Source organism: Oncorhynchus masou, chromosome 1 (assembly GCF_036934945.1).
Source record: "Oncorhynchus masou masou isolate Uvic2021 chromosome 1, UVic_Omas_1.1, whole genome shotgun sequence".
In the NCBI taxonomy this organism is placed as follows: Eukaryota; Metazoa; Chordata; class Actinopteri; order Salmoniformes; family Salmonidae; genus Oncorhynchus; species Oncorhynchus masou.
In genome coordinates this window covers 33633052-33659265 of record NC_088212.1, presented here as the reverse complement: position 1 = coordinate 33659265, position 26214 = coordinate 33633052, and the positions used below count along the sequence as shown (strand labels likewise).

The 26214-nt window shown below is 45.6% G+C and overlaps 1 protein-coding gene across 1 annotated transcript; it reads left to right on the top strand.

The window, feature by feature from the left end:
- Positions 1-1899: 1899 nt before the first annotated feature.
- Positions 1900-25646, top strand: epg5 (ectopic P-granules autophagy protein 5 homolog (C. elegans)). Its single transcript, XM_064969602.1, is given in 48 exon segments — positions 1900-1975; positions 2374-2472; positions 2649-2747; positions 2896-3600; positions 3728-3988; positions 4114-4312; positions 4447-4583; positions 4699-4806; positions 4999-5072; positions 5257-5365; positions 5471-5585; positions 6860-7010; positions 7086-7235; positions 7383-7540; positions 7727-7878; positions 7984-8124; positions 8347-8508; positions 8591-8713; positions 8799-9061; positions 9642-9782; positions 9981-10125; positions 10275-10472; positions 10671-10778; positions 10954-11076; positions 11224-11390; positions 11874-12101; positions 12179-12302; positions 15401-15545; positions 16117-16288; positions 16382-16547; positions 18011-18153; positions 18277-18391; positions 18394-18474; positions 19008-19202; positions 19349-19562; positions 19649-19824; positions 19925-20132; positions 20258-20333; positions 20522-20625; positions 20708-20883; positions 21076-21279; positions 21388-21597; positions 21757-21901; positions 21979-22221; positions 22412-22625; positions 22708-22920; positions 24510-24624; positions 24705-25646. Coding segments are annotated over 46 exon segments (7788 nt in total). The 5' UTR covers positions 1900-1975; positions 2374-2472; positions 2649-2699; the 3' UTR covers positions 24888-25646.
- Positions 25647-26214: the final 568 nt, after the last annotated feature.

Here is a 26214-nt window from a genome sequence, read left to right as displayed (position 1 = left end):
TTCAACACAATAACTGTTCCTCGGGAGCTTCATGAATGAAATGGGTTTCCATGGACAAGAAGCTGTACACAAGTCCAGATGACCATGTGCAATGTCAAGCATCGGCTGGAGTGGTGTAAAGCTCGCTGCCATTGGAGCAGTGGAAACATGTTCCCTGGAGTGATGAATCACGCTTCACCACCTGGCAGTCCGATGGATGAATCTGGGTTTGGCGGATGCACAGCATACAATGACATTCTAGACGATTCTGTGCTTCCAATTTTGTGAAAACAGTTTGGAAAGGCCCTTTCCTGTTTCAGCATGACAATGCCCCATGCACAAAGCAAGTTCCATACAGGAATGGTTTGTGTGATCGGGTATGGAAGAACTTGAATGGCCTGCACAGAACCCTGACCTCTACTTCATCGAACACCTTTGGGATGAATTGGAACACCTACTGCGAGCCAGGCCTAATTGTCAAACTCAGTGCCTGACCTCACTAATGCTCTTGTGGCTGAATGGAAGCAAATCCCTGCAACAATGTTCCAATATCAAATGGAAAACCTTCCCAGAAGAGTGGAGGCTGTTATAGCAGCAAAGGGGGGACCAACTCCATATTAATACCCATTAATTTAGAATGAGATGTTCGAGGAGCAGGTGTCCACATACTTTTGGTCATGCAGTGTAATTTGAGTATTTTTCTCCAATAAAAAATTAATTTTATAAACATGTACTTTTGTAAACATAACGTTTGCAACACAAATAGATAGGGTCAGTGCTAGCCGGAAATCCTTGGGACTTCCATACCCTTAACGTAACCATTTTAAATACAAACTTCATAGGGTTAGGGACGTCCTAAGGATCCCGAATAACACGGACTACATCGATAGGGTAACTAACATGAATGTAGGCAGGTGTGCCCTCGGGTGGCAGAGGTAGAGAGACCAACTCAGCGGAAAATCTGTCTCCCTCCAGCAGGTGGCGTTTTTTCGCCCACCAAACAAAGAGTTTTTTAAGGAAGTCAATGAGAGTAGATTGAATAGAAGTTTCGTGCTGCATACGTTGTTACGCGTCTACTGATATAAGTAGGACTAGTGACATCCTTTGAGAAAAAACACTTTATATCGGAGTTGTCTCAAGATGGCTATCCGTATCTGATGCATGAGGCTAGCAGCATAGCGTCTCTCTCCATTGAATACAGACGTTTGACGTCAACAACCCTCATCGAATATATATTTTTTAAATATTACAACAATCGACGCATCCACCAATTCAAAGAAAGGATACGCGGGAGCTAGACAGCCCGCAGTGCGGCTTTGTGGACAACGACTCCCATTTGTTAGGGCAGAGAGACATGTATTATAATTTAATACAAAGAATTTGAAACTATAAAAGATGAAGAACAAATCAAATATTTATTGGGTGAAAAGCCAAAATGTTCAGTTTTGGCAGCCAAATATGTGTCCTCCTGCCACAACCTGAGGGACAGCCAGTGAAAAGTGCAACGTAATGTCGATAATATTTCCAATCTTGTTTTGTTTTGTCTTTCATACCATGTCATGTGTCTTCTCAGTCATGTTGACACTGGTCTACTACCATTGATTCAACGTATTGTTGTTCTGATTAATATTGTTGTTGTAGTTCTTGTCCATGTCCACTACTACTGTTATTATTGCTGTTGGTCCCACCATTTATTTATATACATATATATATATTTTTTTATATATATGTATACTTTGACAATGTAAGTAATAATTATCTTGCCATGTCAATAAAGTCAATTGAATTGAATTATAGTATAGTATATATATATATAGTATATTAATAGTATATCCATAATCTTTGATTTAGGCACTTTTTGTTGTACGTAAAGATGTGCTGGAGTCATGTGACGAAATATTATCGCGATAACTGTTTCTTCCTGGAGCAAAACAAATAACAGCTGATGTGTTGCCAAATGTCACTTCGCTGGCGTTGATCACATTGTTTTACAAAGGTAGGTAGCATTTTACATTTTGTAGGGGTTTAGCCTACAGTTTACAGCTGATCATTATAGCTAACGTTAGCTACACCAAAAAAACTGGTGCTAGCTAGTTATATTATGTCATTGTTTTCGCACTCCTCGAGAGCGCTACGTGTAAGCTAGCTTGCTAGTAACGTTAACGACAATATGCTTTCACCAGTTTGTTTAAGATAGCTAGATGGCAGAGCTTATTTATAATCAACTGACAGTGATATGTAAAGTGGGGTACACTGTGCTAGCCATGATGACCGACGACTGTCATTACACCCTCTCTAGCCATTGTTTTGCTAGTGCTGTGCGAGGAGAGGGTGGATGTGTTTCGTTTTCACGACACTAGCTAACTCTAAATAGCTAACCCTTACCCTATACAGCTCGAGACTGGTCTGAAACCACGCCTATTTGCTAACAAGAACCGCCTTCATGTAAAGATAACACAGACATCTAGGTCCTTGTTTATCATCAGTAGTCACGTGAGTAAGTGAGTGGTGTTGTTTTGCTGACGCATGAATGACTGGATTATCATTTGGCCCTGTGTTGGAAGCCAGGACCAAGCTGGCTAATGTGAGATTAGAAAATAATCATGTACCAAAGACTGTGAGCTGACTGTTGTGCTCCCATTTAACAGACACACTGTTTCTCCCCTTAGAAGCCTTAGGGTGAATGTGGTGAGAGGAACAAGGTGTGAAGGATATGACAGATGGAGGCTGTGAGACAAAAGAAGTCCAAAACCAGTAGCAGGTCTCAGGTATGTACAGTACACTCCTGTATGTCCCTGAGGGCAGACTACTGTCTATTTATCAAATGATGGTGAAAGCATATGATAGTATTTATTACCCTGTCATTATTCATGAGTAATAACCAGTCAGACTACTGTTGTGTGTTACCCCCAACAGGACAGAAAACAGAGGCAGAGTGGACGAGTGAAGAGTCCCACAGCTCTCTCTGCTGGTTGTGATGAGAAACCTGGTGCTGCTGCCCCGCCCAGCTCTGAGTTCACAGACATCCCCCTCAGTCTGCCCAACGAGGGGACAGAGCAACAACAGGGCCTGGCAGAGGCATCAGAGACTTTATCAGAGACATCACAACCATCAACACAGATATTACCACAGACATCAGAGGAACCATTACCAGCATCACAAACACTATCATCATCCACATTATCACAGACATCATCATCATCAACCTCACCCCAGACACTAGAAAAGCCCTCTGAGACAGAGCCAGAGAAGAGGAATGAGGGGAGAGGAGAGGCCCAAGGGGCTGAGCTCAGAGCTGAACCACCGAGCACTGAGGTGGGGAGAGAGACCCAAAACAAAACCCACATCCAGACTCAGGCCTGCATATCTTCGATGCTTGAGACACCCTTGGCCCCCAGCGCTCCTGCCCTCTACCCCTCACTACCCACACTGGAGGAGGGCTTCCTGATGCAGCTGCATAAGGAGGCTCTGCGGGCCTGTGGGACAAGGGGCCCTGCTGTTCTGCCTCTAGGGGAGCAGGAGTGTCCTCTCAGTCTGGAGCCTGTTGTGGAACTAGCTCCATCTGAGGGCTGCAGGACCAGACTGTACCCTGAACTACCCCAGCCCAGCCCAGAACTACAGGTAACCACACACTTACTATGACCCATTGTGGGCTCGAACCACTTTATATTACAAAGCTATCTATGTTACAAAAGAATGGTGAATAATATTTATTTATAGTGTTGACTGTCTTGTGTTTTTCCTTAAGGCATTCTCGTTGGAGCAGCTGAGTGTGTGGGAGCCAGGTGGGGGGATGTGTGTGTGGGTGGAGGGGGTGGAGGTGTGTGCAGCCCGGTTCGCAGTGTTGGCCCGGCAGGAAGGCCACGAGCTGACAGAACTCCTGCAGAATTACTGGCGCTGCCGCAGACAGCTGACACACGCACACACACAGCTCCACACACACACCTCCGACTGTAACACCACACAGAACCGACTCTGGAGCTTCAGAGATGAGCAGCTCACACTTCAGGTATGTGGTTCCAATAGATTATGTTAGTATACGACTTAGCACATAACACAGAAGCTACAAAGTTATACAATACACTTCTGTTCTTCATCTCTTTCTCTTTAAACCCTTTCTTTCTCTCTCTCCAGGGTGTGTGTGGGGACCAGTCTAAGGTGTATGGCTACCACCGCTTCCAGCAGGCTGACTTCAGTGAGGCTGTGTTGGTGGAGCTGCGGAAGCTGTTTGAGGCCCGCTCTGAACTCCTGCACCAGAAGGTGGCGCTGCACGCATACACAGCTCTGCTGTCACGTCTTCAGGTGGAGTCATACTTACACTGCCTGCTCCACGGTGAGAACACACTCTCACACACACTGTACATACATATACACACAGGTTGGATTTAATTTCATATTCTCCATATTGTACACATGTTTAGTGTGTTTCTTTGTTTAATTAGTTAAGTGTATGTGTGTGTATTGTAGATATGTGTGGTACCCAGAGTCAGCCCAGCTCCCTCCTCCCTCTGAAGGAGAGCATCAGTGTTCTCTTCAGCTTCACACGGAGAGTCCTGGACGACACGCAGTTCCAGACAGATATCCACCTCTGGCTGCAGAGACTGGTACACACACAGACACACACAGTAAACCTCAACACTAGCCCTGGTGCAGCAGAACCTGTTGTCCCACCTGTTGTGCAGTTTAGTCATGCTATGCTGTGGTGTGTGTTGTGTATAGGTGGCAGTGTTACTGCGTGTGGGGGGATCAGGAGAGCACCTCTACCTGTTGAACCATCTGTTGTGCTGTTCTGCAGGGGTGGGCAAGTGGGCTGCAGCCTTCTTACAGGTGAGACACACCCTCTATCTAGTTTGTTTATTGTTTTGATTTCCTCAAAGGTAGGCCTGGTTTATGAATGAAGGCTCACTCCACTATTTCTGTATGCTTTTTGTCAGGTTATCATATTCGGCTAACAATGGCATCATTGCCAGGTAAAGTTAGCAGTCTTAACTATAACATGCTTGGGGGTGTGTGTTTCAGATCCAGGTCCTGGGAAACCCCACAGGAGTACAGCAGTTCATGCAGGCTCTGGCCATCCTCATGTCTCCAGTCAGGTAAAGAACCCTAACTTCTCACTCTGGCCCCTGACCCCTAACCCTACATGTCACCACCCTCATGTCTCCAGTCAAGTAGTCTTGACCTTTCATCTCTAATCCTTACCTATTTATGTCATTTTTGCACACTTCAATTTAGCTCCCTATGGGTTTTTCTCTCTGATTGTTGACCCTTCATCTTTAGACACCGGGCTGAGTTCATGAGCCACATGAAGCCCTGTGAGAGTCAGAGTGCTGCAGCCTCCGGCCCTGAGTCTGGCAACTGGACCCTAGTGGATGAAGGTGGAGAGGAGGTAACCGTGTGTGTGTGCATGCATGTGTTGGTGTGTGTGGAATTTGACCCTAGGAGCGTTGGTAGAAGAATTGTAAGGTTGCTGATGTGCATGAGTGTTTTTCAGGATGAGGACCCAGAGAGCAGCTGGTTGTTACTGTGTGAGGAGGACCTGATCTCTCTGCTGTCCCAGTTCCCCTTCCAACAGCTCTTCACACACCTGCTGGAGATGAGCAAGAAGGGTGTGTGTGTGTGTGTGTGTGTGTGTGTGTGTGTGTGTGTGTGTGTGTGTGTGTGTGTGTGTGTGTGTGTGTGTGTGTGTGTGTGTGTGTGTGTGTGTGTGTGTGTGTGTGTGTGTGTGTGTGTGTGTGTGTGTGTGTGTGTGTGTGTGTGTGTGTGTACTTGTTTTCCTACATTATTTTTTATATATTTTTTTATTTCACCTTTATTTAACCAGGTATGCTAGTTGAGAACAAGTTCTCATTTACAATTGCGACCTGGCCAAGATAAAGCAAAGCAGTTCGACACATACAACGACACAGAGTTACACATGGAGTAAAACAAACATACAGTCAATAATACAGTATAAACAAGTCTATATACGATGTGAGCAAATGAGGTGAGATAAGGGAGGTAAAGGCAAAAAAAGGCCATGGTGGCAAAGTAAATACAATATAGCAAGTAAAACACTGGAATGGTAGATTTGCAATGGAAGAATGTGCAAAGTAGTAATAAAAATAACGGGTTACAAAGGAGCAAAAAAATGAATTAATTAAATACAGTAGGGAAAGAGGTAGTTGTTTGGGCTAAATTATAGGTGGGCTATGTACAGGTGCAGTAATCTGTGAGCTGCTCTGACAGCTGGTGCTTAAAGCTAGTGAGGGAGATAAGTGTTTCCAGTTTCAGAGATTTTTGTAGTTCGTTCCAGTCATTCGCAGCAGAGAACTGGAAGGAGAAGCGGCCAAAGAAAGAATTGGTTTTGGGGGTGACTAGAGAGATATACCTGCTGGAGCGTGTGCTACAGGTGGGAGATGCTATGGTGACCAGCGAGCTGAGATAAGGGGGGACTTTACCTAGCAGGGTCAGGATCCCAATGTCCTAACATTTCAACCGAATGTCCCGAAAAGGTATGAAAACAATAACTTTTTTGAAAAGTCAGGACCTGAATTTGTTCAAGTGCTATTTTAAGCTTAAGGGTTAGGGTTTTGGGGTTAGGGTTAGGTTAAGGGGTTGGGTTTTTGGGTTAGGTTAAGGGGTTGGGTTTTTGGGTTAGGTTAAGGGGTTGGTTTAGGATTAGGGAAAATAAGATTTTTAATGGTCAAACATTTTTACACTCCAAAAAGTCCTGACATTTCACAAAAGTAAAGCTGTGTGTGTATGCGTGCGCGCGTGTGTTGTCATGTATTTAACTGACGTGGTAATTCTGTTATTCTGGTGCCTGCTTTTTGGCTTCAGATGTGCGTGTGTGTAGCTGTGTGACTGTCCTACCATTTTACAACGGATGTTCTTTATCTAGGTGTCTATGAGCCCAAGTCCTGCTCCAGTCAGAAGATGATGCGTGTGTTTGCGTTCGCCTCGTCACTGATCGAGCTGCTAGCTGTGGGTCTGAACACCTACGACAGCGCTCGCTACCGCCAGCTAGTCAAACGCATCGGACACACCATACGGTAAGACACCCACACGCAGTACATTTTAGATGGAGGTGTGTTTTGTAAAGGTGTGTAACCGCTCCCTCCCTGCAGGATGACGGTGTGTTACGTCAGTGATCACTGGGCCCAGTATGTGAGTGTCGCTGGTCCAGCCCGGCCCAGTACCATCTCTCTGGAGAAACTACAGCTAGAGTACGACCATCTGTTCCTCAGAGCTGTACTACACGTCCTCAGAAACAAGAGGTGCGAGGGGGAAGAAATGTCATGTTTTTGGCTGTCTATTCTTATAAGGCAGTAAGAATATTGATTGGGGAGTGCGTGCATACTTGTGTGTGTGTGTGAAAGAGAGAGTGTAAAGTGTTTGTGCATTATCTGACTGTGTTCTCCTAGGTTGGGTATCTGGCTGTTCATGTCAGAGATGCCCTACGGAACTCTGTCCAGTTCCATGCTGTGGAGAGTTCTGTACGTGATGCAGTGTGCAGAGACCGCTGCACCGGACGCACTCAACTCTACAGACAACACATACACCTGCCTACAGGCCCTCAGAGGTACACACACACACACAGACATAATGGTGATGGGAATGACTTGTGTTCGTCAAGTACTTTTTCCAAAAACACAATGTACTAAAAAAACAACAACACAGAATAGAGCTCAATATTATACGTTCACATGCATACACAGTGTGTCAGCACAGGAACCATACGCTAATGATGTACTCACGTGTATTGCAGAGCCGAGTCACCAGGAGAGGTTTGAGAAATGGCTGTGTGAGGTCAACAGTTCTGATGGAATCTCTCTCCTCACGGCGCTAGCTCACATGGCCATGCCCACCCACCACTCTGACCCCACCTTCATTACCACTATAGCTCTCCTCGTCTTCCAGGTAACACGCACATCATTTTTCACACGGAATGAATAGAGGTCGCAGCAAAGCCGGGCTGCCAGTTTCTACTGCAAGTCGCCCTTTTATTTCCATCCCTGCCTCCAGGTGTCCTATGTCAGTGTGTCTACGAGGGAAACCTACTCGAAGGTGGGGCGGGAGCTGCTGGCCGCCATAGCAACCGTTCATCCTTACATCATCTCAGTCCTGCTGGACAGACTCAGAGAGACCATCGAGACAGTCGGCATGGTAAGTGTGTGTGCGTGCGTGTGTGCGTGCGTGCGTGTGTGCGTGCGTGTGTGTGTGCGTGCGTGTGTGCGTGCGTGTGTGTGTGTGTGTGTGTGTGTGCGCGCACGTGGCGTCTGTCAACACCTGGGGCTGCTGTGGAAAGGATGGGGATGAAGACTTCAAGTGTAAAAGAGATGGTTCGGTTAAGTAAACCTGCATGTTGATTAGCTTTGTGTATGTTAGGTGGCACTGTACCTCAGTAAGGAGCTGCCCCTGTTCCTGTGGCGTCCTAGCCCGGAGGAAGTGTGTGTGATTGGGGGCTGGCTGCTCCAACACCCCCTCTCTGCTGTGGAGAACAGCCTGGCCTGTGTTCTACTGGAAGGACTGGACTGGGGCTACACACAGGTACTACACACACACACACCTAACCCTACATTGAGTTTGAGTGTGCACAGTGTGTAATGTTGAGTGTGTGTGTGTCTTGTAGGATGGGACTCTGGCCCTGCCCTCCTCTCTCCACAGTGAAGTTGCTCTGCTGGTGGCAGAAGCCTATCAGAAATACCTCACAGACAAGCCATACAATGGACTCATCTCAGAGGGAATCAAACAGGTAACGCAGATACACACATTAGTGCACATCATACACCCGTCTCATCTCTGAGGTTAACACACATCTCTCTGTCTCTGTCGATCAGGTGTCCTACCTGGCTAGTGTTCTCCGTCTGGGTCTGTCACCTGAGGCTTCCTTCAGCCAGTGGGCCTGGCAACTGTTGCTAAGGCTGAAGCTCCATGGCAACACCCAGTACCCTCAAGCAGCCTGGTCCACCCCCGGCTCTGCCCCCAACCCCTCTCCGGAGCTCACGCACGCCCCAAACATGCACCCTGTTCTAAGGGCCGTAAAGGCGGGCCTTCCCATTGGCTGCTACCTGGCCATTGCCATGACAACTGTAGGACACAGGTATGACCATCTGCTCTCTCTCACATCAGAATCCCTTTATTCGCCAAGTACATTTCCACATACGCGGAATTAGACTAAATGAACAGGTGCTGCCAGCAATAGACAAATGCGCAAACAGAATATAGACAGAGAAATTTACACAAAGTCGACAAACAGAATATACTATATAAATACAGTAATCATAAAACCCTAGAGTATAGGCTGAGCTACAGTGAGGATATAACGTTACAATTTACAGTGGGGATATATCTATATATGCAGATTGAGGGGTGCTGCTGTGTGGTGTGTGTGTGTGTGTGTGTGTGTGTGTGTGTGTGTGTGTGTGTGTGTGTGTATACCGTCGTAAATACCGTGAAGAAGTGTACATGGTACAAAAGCAGTATAGTGCAGTTACTAGTATTACAGGTCAGTGAAGCCAGCTGCAGTGTCCGGCACAGAGTGCAAAGTCACTATCCCTATGAGCCCTCTGGCCGGTTGGTGAGGACCACAGCACAGTTACATACAGACACACTGCACATGTGTTTAAAGTCTCTCTCTGTACTATTGTGTGTAACATCTATTACCGTCTGTCTGATCCCAGTCTGGAGGTGTTTTGCACAGAAGGAGTGGATCTGTTGAAGAACCTGATTCAGTCTCAACATCTGAGAGCTGCTGTCCATCTCCTGGACAACATCCTCCCTCCTACCTACCCTCTCAGCTTCTACCTGCTGAAGAACACACAGTAAGAGATACACACTATGTCCTAGATCCTACTTCCTCTGAACTGGACAACATCCTCCCTCTTTTCTGCCCGCGCAGCTTCTACAGTTAACTTTCAGTATCTTTTACCCCTGCCTAAACTAAACCTTAAAATCACAACTGGAGGGCTGTGGTATTGCTGTGTTTGGACTACGATTTATGTATCCTCTCTCTGTGCCAGGTTTGTGGGCTGTGTCCAGTTGTTCCTGCAGTGTGACGGTGTGTGTCCTCAGGGTGTAACGCAGCAGGTCACCCACAGGGTGGCGCCCCTCTTCACTGGAGGCACCTATGGGGACATGGTACGCCTGCTCAACAGTGTCATACAGGTATGTACACACACCTAATACATCAGAACTGGTGTGAAACATGGGGTTAACCAGATCAGTAGTTTGGCCAGCTGTAGAAGTGGATGTTCCTGCCTCTGAACAGTCCATGAATCTCTTCACGATGAGTGTGTGTGCTTTTTCTCTTTCAGACTCACGTGGTGGAGAGTTCGAGGCCAGGTCGTGTGGGTCCGGCAGCGGTTCTAGAGTTCTGGGTGGGAATTCTAACCCAGCAGAACCTGTGGTACCGAGACAGGACCGTTCTATTCCTGATGGATCAGATCTGTCGTTCCGCCTTCACACACCACCAGGAGGAGTGTGTACAGAGATTACTGTACCAGCAGCACAAGGTACACACACACACACACACACACACACACACACACACAGAGAGAGACTGGAGATTGTAGAGTCCCAAATATTTCAGCTGTTATGCTTATTTTGATCAGTGTGTGTTCTTTTTCTGTGAAGAAAGAGTATACACACACACACACACACACACACACACAGTAGATCAGTCTGTGATGCTCTCTCTCACCCCTCTGTAGATTGCTTTAGGTTATCATGGAGACCGGGGTCTGCTCTCTTCCCTGGTTGGTTGGATTGCTGGAAATGCCACACCCTCATTCATTGAGGGCCAATCGCTGAGCGGGGAGGTGAGAACTTTAAACTCAGTCCTATCTAACTTGTCGTATCCGTGCTGTCATTCTGTGTGAAACAGAAGGAAACATTTTTTCTGCATTTACCCAAAAATTCTGCTAAAAACCACACCTAAACAAAACGTCTGTGTAGGTGTGGCTTGTATGTGAAATGATAACTGTATGTGTTTAGGTGTGGTTTGCGTGGCTGGTGTTGAACATGGAGGGGATGTTTGAGGAGGATTCTCAGCTGGGACGCTGTGTGGAGCATGAACTACTGTCTGATCCAAACCTCTCACCTGACCAGGCTCTGAAGGTACACACACACACACACACACACATACTCCAACCTCTCACCTGACCAGCAGAACAATAAAACTATGAGAGATTCATAAGCCTTAATCTGAGATGCATAGTGTTTGTGTTTCACTATCTTTATGTTTCTTGTGTCTGTGTGAGACAGAAGGCCCAGCAGAGGTTGAAGCTCCCAGTGGCTCCATCTCTGCAGCGGCTGCAGGTGTACAGGTGGGCGTGTCAGGCGTTGTCCACACCCCCTGACCACCCGCTACTCCCCCTCGTATGGCAGAGGTTCCTGCAGCTCTACCTGAGACAGCCAGGACCTGAGTATGGGTACGACACACACACACCATAACCTCTAGGCCAGGGGTTCTATGACTTCAGTGCTGCGTGGCTGGATGAACCCAGTCTCTGGCCCTGGGAATGAACATTTTAGAGTCCTGCCTCTTGACATCAGTGAGAGAATGTTGCAGTTTACAAGATAATTTCCTGCAATTCTACACATTTGTCAATGTGGCAGAGAGAGAACCTGGGAGTTTTACAGCTTTTGGGGAAATACTTGGTGGAGTACTGTGGATACCGATATCCCTGTGAGCCTCCCAGGCCCATGTTGCACAGGGTTAAGAATATAAATTGTAGATTAATAATATTTCATTGTACTACACCCTCTAAACTTATTCCACGGTTCTTTTGGCCCAAATGAGTTTAATCTGTTTATTTAGAGATTTGACCGCGGATCCCACTTGGAGAACCCTGCTCTAGGCTGGTATAAATTCAGTAATGTTCTCAGTGTCCCCCTGTTTCTGGTGTCTGCAGTCTGGATGCAGGGGGCTGTATTGGTCGTCGGTTCTTCCAGGGCTCGACTCAGGCTGTGTTACTGAGAGATCTGAGACAGAGACTACAGGAGGTGTCTGACTTCCACCACGCCGCCAGCCAGGCCTTGAGGGTGCCCCCCACACACACACCCAGCCAGGGAGAGGACTGCCCCAACTCCCCTCCACATCTCTTCCTCACATCCCCACAGATACACACAGAGCTGGTCAGGTACGTACAGCTACTAGCCCCTCCCCTTAACTTTGTGACTGGCTGTTTCCCAGGCTGATCTGATTGGTTGTTTACAGGCTGTTTGGTGTGTTTGCCGTGTGGTTGGACGATGAGACTCTTCAGAAGAAGGAAGTGTATCTGCCCTCTCTCCCACCACAGTATGACCCCCAAAGACTGGCCAAGGTCATGCACAAGCAACAGGTGTGTGTGTCGTGTGTTTTTCCTTGCCACTGTTGCCTCTGCTTTGCCTTTGATGTATTGGTTGATAGATGTGTCATATTGTATTGGTTGAAAGATGTGTCATATTGGTTGATAGATGTGTCATATTGGTTGATAGATGTATCATATTGTACTGGTTGATAGATGTATCATATTGTATTGGATGCTAGATGTATCATATTGTATTGGTTGCTAGATGAATCATATTGTACTGGTGGCTAGATGTATCATATTGTATTGGTGGCTAGATATATTGGTTGCTAGATGTATCATATTGTATTTGTGGATAGATGTATTGGTTGCTAGATGTATCATATTGTATTGGTGGCTAGATGTATCTTATTGTATTGGTGGCTAGATGTATCTTATTGTATTGGTGGCTAGATGTATCATATTGTATTGGTGGCTAGATGTATCATATTGTATTGGTGGCTAGATGTATCACATTGTATTGGTGGCTAGATGTATCATATTGTATTTGTGGCTAGATGTATCATATTGTATTGCTTGCTAGATGTATCATATTGTATTGGTGGCTAGATGTATCATATTGTATTGGTGGCTAGATGTATCATATTGTATTGGTGGCTAGATGTATCATATTGTATTGGTGGCTAGATGTATCATATTGTATTGGTGGCTAGATGTATCATATTATTGTGGCTAGATGTATTGGTGGCTAGATGTATCATATTGTATTGCTTGCTAGATGTATCATATAGTATTGCTTGCTAGATGTATCATTGTATTGCTTGCTTGATGTATCATATTGTATTGGTGACTAGATGTATCATTGTATTGCTTGCTAGATGTATCATATTGTATTGGTGGCTAGATGTATCATATTGTATTGCTTGCTAGATTTATCATATTGTATTGGTGGCTAGATGTATCATATTGTATTGGTGGCCAGATGTATCATATTGTATTGCTTGTATCTAGATGTATCATTGTATTGCTTGCTAGATGTATCATATTGTATTGGTGATCTAGATGTATCATTGTATTGTATTTGTGGCTAGATGTATCATATTGTATTTGTGGCTAGATGTATCATATTGTATTTTGCTATATGTATTGTATTTGTGGCTAGATGTATCATATTGTATTGGTGTATCATATTTTAGATGTATCATATTGTATTGGTGGCTAGATGTATCATATTGTATTTGTGGCTATATGTATGGCTAGATGTATCATATTTTATTGGTGGCTAGATGTATCCATATTTATTGGTGGCTAGATGATGTATCATATTGTATTGGTGGCTAGATGTATCATATTGTATTGGTGGCTAGATGTATCATATTGTATTTGTGGCTAGATGTATCATATTGTATTTGTGGCTATATGTATCATATTGTATTTGTGGCTATATGTATCATATTGTATTGGTGGCTAGATGTATCATATTGTATTTGTGGCTAGATGTATCATATTGTATTGGTGGCTAGATGTATCATATTGTATTGGTGGCTAGATGTATCATATTGTATTGATGTATCATATTGTATTGGCTAGATGTATCATATTGTATTGGTGGCTAGATGTATCATATTGTATTGGTGGCTAGATGTATCATATTTTATTGGTGGCTAGATGTATCATATTGTATTGGTTGCTAGATGTATCATATTGTATTGGTGGCTAGATGTATCATATTTTATTGGTGGCTAGATGTATCATATTGTATTGGTTGCTAGATGTATCATATTGTATTGGTGGCTAGATGTATCATATTGTATTGGTGGCTAGATGTATCATATTTTATTGCTTGCTAGATGTATCATATTGTATTGGTTGCTAGATGTATCATTGTATTGGTGGCTAGATGTATCATATTGTATTGGTGGCTAGATGTATCATATTTTATTGCTTGCTAGATGTATCATATTGTATTGCTTGCTAGATGTATCATTGTATTGGTGGCTAGATGTATCATATTGTATTGCTTGCTAGATGTATCATTGTATTGGTTGCTAGATGTATCATTGTATTGGTGGCTAGATGTATCATATTGTATTGCTTGCTAGATGTATCATTGTATTGGTTGCTAGATGTATCATATTGTATTGGTGGCTAGATGTATCATATTTTATTGCTTGCTAGATGTATCATATTGTATTGGTGGCTAGATGTATCATATTGTATTGGTGGCTAGATGTATCATATTTTATTGCTTGATAGATGTATCATATTGTATTGGTTGCTAGATGTATCATATTGTATTGGTGGCTAGATGTATCATATTTTATTGCTTGCTAGATGTATCATTGTATTGGTTGCTAGATGTATCATTGTATTGGTGGCTAGATGTATCATATTGTATTGCTTGCTAGATGTATCATTGTATTGGTTGCTAGATGTATCATATTGTATTGGTGGCTAGATGTATCATGTGTTGCTTGATTATTGCTTGCTAGATGTATCATTGTATTGCTTGCTAGATGTATCATATTGTATTGGTGGCTAGATGTATCATATTTTATTGCTTGATAGATGTATCATATTGTATTGGTTGCTAGATGTATCATATTGTATTGGTGGCTAGATGTATCATATTGTATTGGTGGCTAGATGTATCATATTTTATTGCTTGCTAGATGTATCATATTGTATTGGTTGCTAGATGTATCATATTGTATTGGTGGCTAGATGTATCATATTGTATTGCTTGCTAGATGTATCATTGTATTGGTTGCTAGATGTATCATATTGTATTGGTGGCTAGATGTATTGGTTGCTAGATGTATCATATTGTATTTGTGGCTTGATGTATTGCTTGCTAGATGTATTATATTGTATTGGTGGCTAGATGTATTGCTTGTTAGATGTATCATATTGTATTGGTGGCTAGATGTATTGGTTGCTAGATGTATCATATTGTATTGGTGGCTAGATGTATTGCTTGCTAGATGTATCATATTGTATTGGTGGCTAGATGTATCATATTGTATTGGTGGCTAGATGTATCATATTGTATTGGTGGCCAGATGTATTGCTTGCCAGATGTATCATATTGTATTGGTGGCTAGGTGTATTGCTTGCTAGATGTACCATATTGTATTGGTTGAGTGTAGGAGCTGTGGGTGGAGTATGTGGACCAGGAGCGTGTCCAGTATGATGAGAGGGAGGTGCTGGATCTCTGGGACAAAGTGAAGAATGAACCCACCTTCATACAGAGCAACAACCCTGCCTTCACTGACTACACCAACCCCAGCGCAGGTACACGCACATGAACACAGCCTCAGCACATAGCAGTTGTGACTGAATTAATGATGTTTTATTCTTGTGTCAACCCGCCTGGTTGGCAGCCCATTCCTCATGGGTTGACACATTACAATAATTCAGTGATAATTCTTCCGGTGTTCTGTGCATGATGCAGCGGATAAAGAGTGGAAAAAGAAACCCATATATAATAGTAAATAAGGTTAACCAAACAATAATTATTTATCCCTAGAGCAGTAAAAATAACACAAATAAACACAGTTAAATACAGAACAAATACACAGAAGGCGTTGAAGTCTCACACAGAGAAGATTCATGTGTGAGACAAGCCTACATACAATCTATATACATAGGTGCCATTCACTCTGTGGGAGCAAAATATTTGTATTATTTTATTATAGGTGAACCTTTTTTCTTTTATTCCAGGCTTTATAAAAAAAAATCTGTAAATGGAAATATATAATTGACAAAACATTTCAGTTTTTCCTCGTGGCTCAGCCACATATTTCCAGGGTATATCTGGTGGCCTTGTTATTGTCATTGTTGTAACCTTTTCGTGTGTGTGTAGCGAGGAAGCGTATCCAGTCTAACCTGCAAAAGCACGCTATCCCTCGGCCGCTCCCCGAGCTGCAATCACAGAGAGCTCCGGTACCAGAGGTCCCCTCTGCCTGCCTCGCTGACCCTGCTGCTGCCTCCACTCTCCTACAGCAGGACCTCTGCTGTCTGCAGGAGCAGGCCAGGTACACACACACACACACCAACCGTCACGCCATGGATGTATACCTGTATGTGATGTTTTGGGACATGGTTCACAGTGTGCCTGGTGTGTTTAGGTTTGCAGTGTCTCGGGAGGCCCAGCAGGTGGCATTGGAGTCAGAGCTGCTGGAGAGTCTTCCTCTACTCTACAGGAACAGGCCAGAGCAGGTTACCATGGCACTTGAGTGCAGAGGGCAGAGGGGGGGCCAGCCCTGCCAGGGAGCGGCACACATCACTGTCACGGTAGGACAATGAGTCAATTCTGTTTTGATTTAATTTTCAGAATGGGCTGATTCTGCTTGAAAATTCCACTAAGAAAGGGTGACGCCATGATTAACGGACTGTTCAAATATTCAAATCAAATGGTATTTGTCACATGTGCAGAATACAAAAGGTGTAGTAGACCTTACAGTGAAATGTTTACTTACAAGCCCTTAACCAACAATGGAGTTTTAAGAAAATACAAAAAAAATAAGAGATAAGAATAACAAATAATTAAAGAGCAGCAGTAAATAACAATAGCGGGGCTATATACAGTGTGTACCGGTACAGAGTCAATGTGAGGGGTCACCAGTGTTGCGGTAGTATGTACATGTAGGTAGAGTTATTAAAGTGGCTATGCATAGATAATAACAGAGAGTTGCAGCAGCGTAGAAGAGGGGGGAGCAATGCAAATAGTCTGGGTATCCATTTGATTAGCTGTTCAGGAGTCTTATGGCTTGGGGGTAGAAACTGTTTAGAAGCCTCTTGGACCTAGACTCGGCGCTCCGGTACTGCTTACAGTGCGGTAGCAGAGAGAACAGTATATGACTAGGGTGGCTCGAGTCTTTGGCAATTTTTAGGGCCTTCCTCTGACACAGCCTGGTATTGAGGTTCTGGATGGCAGGAAGCTTGGCCCCGGTGATGTACTGGGCCGTACGCATAACCCTCTGTAGTGCCTTGTGGTTGGAGGCCGAGCAGTTGCCATACCAGGCCTGGATGCAACCCGTCAGGATGCACTCGATGGTGCAGCTGTAAAACTTTTTAAGGATCTGAGAACACATGCCAAATCTTTTCAGTCTCCTGAGGGCTAATAGGTTTTGTCATGCTCTCTTCACGACTCTCTTGATATGCTTGGACCATGTTAGTTTGTTGGTGATGTAGACACCAAGGAACTTGAAGCTCTCAATTTGCTCCACTACAGCTCCGTCAATGAGAATGGGGGTGTGCTCGGTCCTCCTTTTCCTGTAGTCCACAATCATGTCCTTTGTCTTGATCACGTTGAGGTAGAGGTTTTGTCCTGGCACCACACAGCCAGGTCTCTGACCACCTCCCTATAGGCTGTCTCATCATTGTCGGTGATCAGGCCCACCACTGTTGTGTCATCAGCAAACTTAATGATGGTGTTGGAGTCGTGCCTGGCCGTGCGGTCTTGAGTGAACAGGGAGTACAGGAGAGCACGCGCCCCTGAGGGGCCCCCGTGTTAAGGATCAGCGTGGCGGATGTGTTGTTGCCTACCCTTACCACCGGGGGTCGGCCCGTCAGGAAGTCCAGGATCCAGTTGCTTAGGGAGGTGTTTAGTCCTAGGATCCTTAGCTTAGTGATGAGCTTTGAGGGCCTATGGCTTTGAACGCTGAGCTGTAGTCAATTAATAGCATTCTCACATAGGTGTTCCTTTTGTAAACATGCATCCTATTCCCCTCATTCCCGTCTCTGTGTGTGTGCAGTGCGAGTGTGTACAGAAGCAGGAAGCAGTGGAGACTCAGATCGTGTCTCTGAGAAGCGACATTAAGCAGCTGCAGAGGGAAGCCAAGACTCCTCCCCCTCAGAGCCTTGCCCAGGCTGCAGTACACACTGAGAAGTTCATTACGTCAGTACACACACACACACACACACACACACACACACCATACCTGTATCATATTATTTCTCAATAGAATTGTTGTTAGTCATATGTGCCATAAAGTTAAAAAATGTGTGTGTGTGTGTGTAGTGCTCTGGTGAATTTGTACAAGGCCAAGCCGACGGCAGCAGTGCAGAGTGTAGGAGTGGCTGCCTTCTACAAGGTGGTCTCTTTCGTCTGTGAGGACACACGAGATACTGGGACGTACTACACACACCACCCATTTCATACCACGTGACTGTGTGTAAATGCCAGTACCTCTCTTCCTGCGTCGAGATACTGGGACAGTGTTACAGTTTGTGTGTGTTGGTGTTAACAGTTTGTGTGTGTTGGTGTTAACACACACACAAACAAACAAACAAACTCATTTCATACACATAGGACGTGACTGTGTGTAAATGTTAATCCAGTTTGTGTGTGTAGGTGTTAATCCAGTTTGTGTGTGTTGGTGTTAATCCAGTTTGTGTGTGTAGGTGTTAATCCAGTTTGTGTGTGTAGGTGTTAATCCAGTTTGTGTGTGTAGGTGTTAATCCAGTTTGTGTGTGTTGGTGTTAATCCAGTTTGTGTTTGTGTTAATCCATGTTGTGTGTGTAGGTGTTCATCCAGTTTGTGTGTGTCGGTGTTAATCCAGTTTGTGTGTGTTGGTGTTCATCCAGTTTGTGTGTGTAGGTGTTAATCCAGTTTGTGTGTGTTGGTGTTAATCCAGTTTGTGTGTGTTGGTGTTAATCCAGTTTGTGTGTGTAGGTGTTAATCCAGTTTGTGTGTGTAGGTGTTAATCCAGTTTGTGTGTGTAGGTGTTCATCCAGTTTGTGTGTGTGTAGGTTTTTATCCAGGGCAACCAGGCAGAGTGCGGGCGTGTCCTCAGCACTATCCTGGAGCAGAGACGTCTGTGTCCCCTCCTCTCCCCCTTCTTCACCCCAAATGCAGCACCCAATCAGCTTGTCTCTCTCTACAAGGAAGTGGTGACATCACTGCACCCTGACAGCGCTGACGTCATCTTCATGCTGCTCACTAAGGTCAGCCTCCACCTTCAGAAACGTACACAACAGCTACACACACCACCCACAGAACACACACTTCCACCTCGACACATCACACAGAGAACTGGAGGCCTGTGGCATTCCTGTGTTAAGATGACCAGATTCTCTCTCTCCCTGTGTAGTTTGACCTGAGTACATGGTTGAGTAAGGCCGAGCCAGTGTTCTCGGAGCGTAGCAGACTGGTAGAGCTGGTCCACACTGCTCTGTGTTCCTGTGGCCGTGACCCCGAGGCTGACCTCCTCACACCCTTTCACCTCTTCACACGACACTGGACCCTGTTGCTCAGACACCACTTTCCTGACCACTACAGCGACTGCCTGCGCCTGCTCATGACCAGTAAGACTGTTTTGTTTGTTATCTCTTATTACGGACTTCAACGTGTGTGCGGACGTCGAACGTGTGCTTGTGTGTGTCATTGTCAGGTTCGACAGAGCAGTTGCTGAGCCCAGAGTGTTGGAGGGTGACTCTGTGTGTGCTTGGCATCTCTCCTCTCCCCTGCAACACCAAACCCACAGCAGAGCCTTCCGGTACCGCAGATACCCCCAAACCCACATCCATCTCCCCCAGCCAAGCCCCCATCACCCTCTCTCCTCAGCAGGTGAGTGCTGAAAGTCCTACCTACATCTTCATATTCAATACTGTTCATTTCCAGTCCAGTTTATTTAACCCTGCCTTGTCTCTTGATTGGCCCTCCTCAGGTGGAGGAGACGGTTGATTGGCTGTGTGAGTATTTTCAGCGTTGTCGTCTCAGTAAGCCGGACCTCCGCAGCTTTGGCCTTTACTCCGCCTGGGCACCATACGTTAGTGAGGTCACCACGTTCTGGGGATATCTGATTGGTTACCTCATCGACCTGCAGCTCAGCGCCTGCGCCAGGGAGCCACTGGGGGGAGCCGGAGTACTGAAAGGTACCAGACACAGTTTAGGCTGTTTTTCATTAAGACATTCCCCCCCCCCCCCCCCCCCCCACAGTCACTGTTGACATAACTCCTCCTCCCCACCTCTCATCTCTTCCTCTTTCTGTCTCTCTCAGCCCTACAGGATCTACACGGTAAGATGGTACGGCTGTTTAAGCCCTGGATCCTTGTTCTGGAGACAGACGATGTCAGGTAAACACACCTCTCTATCCCTCCGTCTATTTCTCTCTCCTTTCCATCTTTCTATCTCACTCTCCCCTTTCTTACTTTGCCTTGTATAACGCTAACAAAACTACAGGCCTGTGGCATTGCGCTGTTTGGACTACAATATTTTCTCGCTCTCTCCTATCTTCTCTTACTCTCCTTTCTGTCTCTCTCAGTAATCCGAGGTGTTATCCCTGGTTGGAGTCAGACGCCAACGCTGCAGGCTGTCTTGTGGATCTCTACACCCAGCTGACCCAAACACTGCACCACAAGTTCAGAGGTTTGCGTGTGATGTTAGATGTAATGAAAGTCATTCATGTGTTTGAGCCTACATTTAAGGTGTGTGTGTGTGTTCGTTCCAGACCGCCTCCTCCCCGGGCAGCGTGGAGCTCTGTGGCTGTGTCTGATGCAGTACTGTGACAGCTGCAGCTCTCCTCGTACACCAGAGTACCTCCTCTACCTTTACCACACACACCTCGGCAGCCTGCCCTGGACACACCTGCACCCCGATACACACCTCATGGAACAGCTGTTCAATGTAAGACTCTGACCCCAGACTCCTTAATCCCTAACCTCAACCCACAACTCATTGGATTCCTAAAACAAACTGACTCCTCGTACACTTTGAGTGTCACAATCAATAGGACTTGTTTGCGGGTAGTGCTGTGCGATGTAGCATTAGGGAGGTGTAGAGGGATTCTTTACCCAAGGTTAATCTGTTCCTCTGCAGGTGGAGAGAGGAAGTCCTAAGAGCTGCTTCCTGTTCCTAGGGGCAGTCCTCTGTAAGGTCAACTGGGTCAGCGTTCTGAGTGACAGCCTGCAAACTCCGGCCAGCTCTAACACTAACATACACACAGACTCACACAAGATGCTGGTCTATCTACTTTACATGCTGGTGTTCCTCACTAAAGAAGAGCAGCTTCTCAGCCAACCGGTGAGGGAGAATTAGGACACTGGATAGCTGTATTTGTGTTTGTACACAATTGATGGAATTGTCAGGGGTCTGTCCCTGGTTTAGCATATTTTCCCCTCTGTCCTCCAGGACTCCCCTCTCCTTAGTCTGTTGGTCCAGTCTGTCCACCTGCCATGGCACCAGGTGGACCATTCCTCCTACCAAGGGATCATGGGATATGTAGGCACCCACTACCCTCACGCTCTGCTGCTCAGCGCAGACTCCGCCGCTCAGACGCTGCTCCTATCACTACGCAGTGCTGCTGGGCTGCGGCCACGCCCCCATGGGATGCCATACTGGGTGAGAAAGAGGGAACACAACAGAATGTCACCCTCCCCCTCTTTCTCTAGTTTTCTCATTAACCGACAGTCAATCTCTCCTCACTCTGATATAGACATACTGTCTCTCTCATTACCACAGACAAAATGAATGCATTAATCTCCCTCTCTCTCTGTGTAGGAGGAGACGTTGAAGGCCGGTGTGTGTGTGCGCTGGTGTGTCCAGTGTCTGGTCTCTCTGGAGCAGAGTGGTAGCATCAGTCTGGCTAACCTGGAGATGCAGTTAGAGGCATTACTGGAGAGCATCATCACCTTCAACCCACCTGGTAAGAACTCTTCATAGTCATCTTCATCATCACCTTCATCAATAACCTCTGTCTCTCTCTGTCTCTTGTGTCTGTAGAGGTGGGCTTGGAGCAGAGACACATGGCGTTCTGTAGTCTGTTCTGTGATTCGTTGGCTCTGCTGAACGGAGTGGGCGTGTCTACAGGCGAGGCCTTGGCAGCTCGTGTCATTGGCTGGCTGGACAGGAAGGGGCAGGGTTTCCCAGTGCTGCCGCTCCTGACAGCCTGCTCCCGTTGCCTAGCGTCCGTACGCCACATGACCCGCATCACCGAGGCTTGCATCACCGCCTACTTCACCCATGGTAACCACGGAGACAGTAACCATGGGGAGGGGTTTACCAAGAAAGGTCTTAGGGGAGGGTCTATGTCAGGGTTTGTCAGCAGGGGTTACTGGTGACGGACAGATGTATTTTATTTCATACATGAGGTCAAAACCTCACTCTATCGCTTGCTCTCCCCTCCCTCCATCTATCTTCATTTTTCTCGCTCTAGCGGAAGAGGAGGGTGTTGGGTGGGGTCCTGTGTTGGCATCCCTGCAGGTGCCTGAGCTGACCGTGGACGACTTCCTGTCTGAGAGCCAATCAGGAGGCAGCTTCCTGACACTCTATGCTTACATCCTGCAGCGCCTCAACATGGAACACACAGTGGCCAATGAGAAGAGGACGCTCGCTCTGCTCAACACATGGAACAGTCAGGTCTTCCCCAGGTCTGACCCCCCCCCCACCCCTGTGTGTGTGTGTGTCTCTCTCTGTGTGTGTGTTGGTAATATAGTTTTTTTTTTCTCCCAGTGGTCCCTATGATGAGGCTAAGTTGTTCCTCTGGTGGCACAAGGCCCTGTGTGTGTATGTGGAGCATCTGCAGCAGGGGCTAGGGGAGGTTCCAGCCGTGGTAGCGGGGCTGCTGCGGCTGCAGACACGGCTCTCTCAGATGGGAGAGGAGAGACTCGGCTCAGGACTGCTGGGGGCTATAGGATTGGGCCGCCGATCACCCCTATCCAACAGGTACTCACAGACATACTGGACATGTACAGTACCTTCGGGAAGTATTCAGAGCCTTTGACTTTTAACACATTTTGTTATATTACAGCCTTATTCTAAAATGGATTAAATTAAATAAAAAATCATCAGCAATCTACACACAATACCCCATAATGACAAAGTGAAAACAATATTTTAGAAAATCAGAAATACCTTATTTACATAAGTATTCAGACCCTTTGCTATGAGACTGAAAATTTAACTCGGGTACATCCTGTTTCCATTGATCATCCTTGAGATGTTCCTACAACTTGATTGGAGTCCACCTGTGGATTTGGAAAGGCATACACCTGTCTATATAAATGTCCCATAGTTGACGGTGGATGTCAGAGCAAAACCCAAGCCATGAGGTTGAAGGAAGATCCGAGACAGGATTGTGTGGAGGCACAGATCTGGGGGAGGGTACTAGAAAACACTGGCCTCCATCGTTCTTAAATGGAAGAAGTTTGGCGTTCTGTAGTCTGCTATGGTATAGCTGTCCGCCCGGCCAAACTGAGCAATCGTGGGTGAATGGCCTTGGTCAGGGAGGTGACCAATAATCCGATGGTCACTCTGACTGAGCTCTAGAGTTCCTCTGTGGAGAGGAGAACCTTCCAAAAGGACAACCATCTCTGGAGAACTCCACCAATCAGGCCTTTCTGGTATAGTGGCCAGACGGAAGCCATTCCTGAGTAAAGGCACATGAAAGCCCACTTGGAGTTCGCCAAAAGTCACCTAAAGACTTTCAGACCATGAGAAACAAGATTCTCTTTGACCTGAATGCCAAGCGTCACGTCTGGAGGAAACCTGGCACCATCCTTACGGTGAAGCATGGTGGTGGCAGAATCATGATGTGGGTATGTTTTTCAGCGACAGGGACTGGAAAACTAGTCAGGTTCGAGGCAAAGATGAACGGAGCAAAGTACAGAGAGAGCCTTGATGTAAACCTGCTCCAGAGCGCTCAGGACCTTCGACTGGGGCGAAGTTTAATCTTCCAACAGGACAAGGACCCTAAGCACAAAGCCAAGACAACGCAGGAGTGGCTTCGAGACAAGTCTCTGAATGTTCTTGAGTGGCCCAGCCAGAGCCCGGACTTGAACCTGATCGAGCATCTCTGGAGAGACCTTTAAAATGGCTGTGCGGCAGCATTCCCCATCCAACTTGACAGAGCTGTAGAGGATCTGCAGAGAAGAATGGGAGAAACTCCCCAAATACATGTGTGCCAAGCTTATAGCGTTATACCCAAGAAGACTAAAGGCTGTAATTGATGCCAAAGGTGCTTCAACAAAGTACCGAGTAAAGGGCCTGAATACTTATGTAAATGTGATTATTTTTTATTTTTTTTTTTTTTTTTGAACATTTGTGAAAACCTATTTTTACATTGTCATTGTAGGGTATTGTGTGTAGATTGGATTTTTTATTTATTTTTTCCCTCAATCAACTTTAGAATAAGACTGTAACCTAACAAAATGTGGAAAAAGTCAGGGGTCTGAAACAGTGCCTTCAGAAAGTTATCTTCACCTTCGGTGTTTACTGTGTGATTCTTTTGATAACTCCGATGTGTGCATGTTTAGGTTCAGGGTGGTGGTGCGCAGTCTGTCTGCGTTTCTCTCAGTCCAGATTCCCTCAGAGGACCAGGTCCGCCTCCAGCCCAGCACCGACCAGCAGCTGACTGCTAAAGCACAACAGGTACACACACATACATACACACGCACACACACACACACACACAGAGTTGCTCAGCTTGTGTGTTTCGTGTGTGTTTCTAGGCTCTGGTTGTGTTGGAGTCCATGCCCAGCAGTAAACAGTATGCTGGCCTAAAGGACTCAATAGGAAAAGCTGTCCAGTTCATCCAATACCCAGGACACTGTCTTAGAGATGGACCTTGCCTCCTTTCTCTGCTGGCCAACCTCCTCTACCCAGACCAAGGATACCTCAACATCATTCGATAGCAGCGCCAGTTAGCATCGGCTAGCACTGTGACACAGTATGCTAAACAGGAAAAGTTAGAAACAGCAGTCTATCCTGTGGTGAAAGTAGGGAACTACATGGGGAATATAGTGTCATTTGAGATGTGCACCGATATGCTAGTAGCCTACTAGCCATCGAATGCTGGAGCCGGACTGATAGCCATAATGGACTGGATCTCAACAAAGAACACGATTTGACTGCTAGTGATTGTGACACAACTATAAGTTTATTAGAGTGTGATACTTAGGCATAGATTCAATCAGATCAAGCGTTATCTGGCAATAGCCGGCGACCGCATGGCTGATGTTTTGGCCGTGTATGATGTGTAACTACTTTGGAGCTGTCAAACCGGTGAGTGGCTGCACTTGATCATCGTCACGAAGCCACACCCGTCCCACTCGCATTAGTTCAGAATGAAAAGGTCTAGGCTATATAGAAATAATTGCGCTCAAATTGAAAATCATTAAGCAAAATAATAAGGATTTCTATCTTACATCTCACATTCCAGTGTTTGATCTTGTAAAAAGACTGCATGGGATTTCTCTTACTGGTAATGTCCGCTTTAGGTATAATGCCAGGAGCCACTTGTGGATTTGACAACAATAAAGCAGTTCCATCTCAGACACTGTCAAAACGACCGGATTTTGGCTAAATTGCATCTGATTAAATAGATCCCTTACTGTCTCTGTACGGCTTCCACATCTCTCTCTCTCTCTCTCTCTTTCTCTCTTTCTCTCTTTCTCTCTTTCTTTCTTTCTTTCTTTCTTTCTTTCTTTCTTTCTTTCTTTTTCTTTTTCTTTTCCCCCCAACACAGATCTATTTGCTGGGATTTAGCTTTTTCTTTCTTAAAGGGTGTTGCCTTTTATTTTTAATTACTTCAGCAGTTCCTCCACAGTTTGCCTATGGCTGATGTTGCAAGTGTTGGATGACAATTATGAAGCAGAGTTAGTATGAGAAACAAACTCACAGACATTACCATAAACCAGTGGCACTGATTTCACTTATTCTCTGTGATCAACATTTAATGATGGAGATTATAACTCGTGGTGTTTAACTTATTTAGAGCTCTTTTAAGTTCATCCCCAGTTGTGCATGTGGAGGAAGATTTTACATACCAGTATTAAATTGCCCATATTGAATGCCAGGGGATCAACCCAACAGTTACATGGCCTGCTATGACTGAGGGTAGAATGGTTGAATTGGCTAAAAGTGCTTTTATTGTTTGTGCCAAATACACTCAACTTATCAATTAGCCTTAGGAAAAACCATCTTATCTTCTATGCTTTGGAGAAGCACACTTGGTTATTA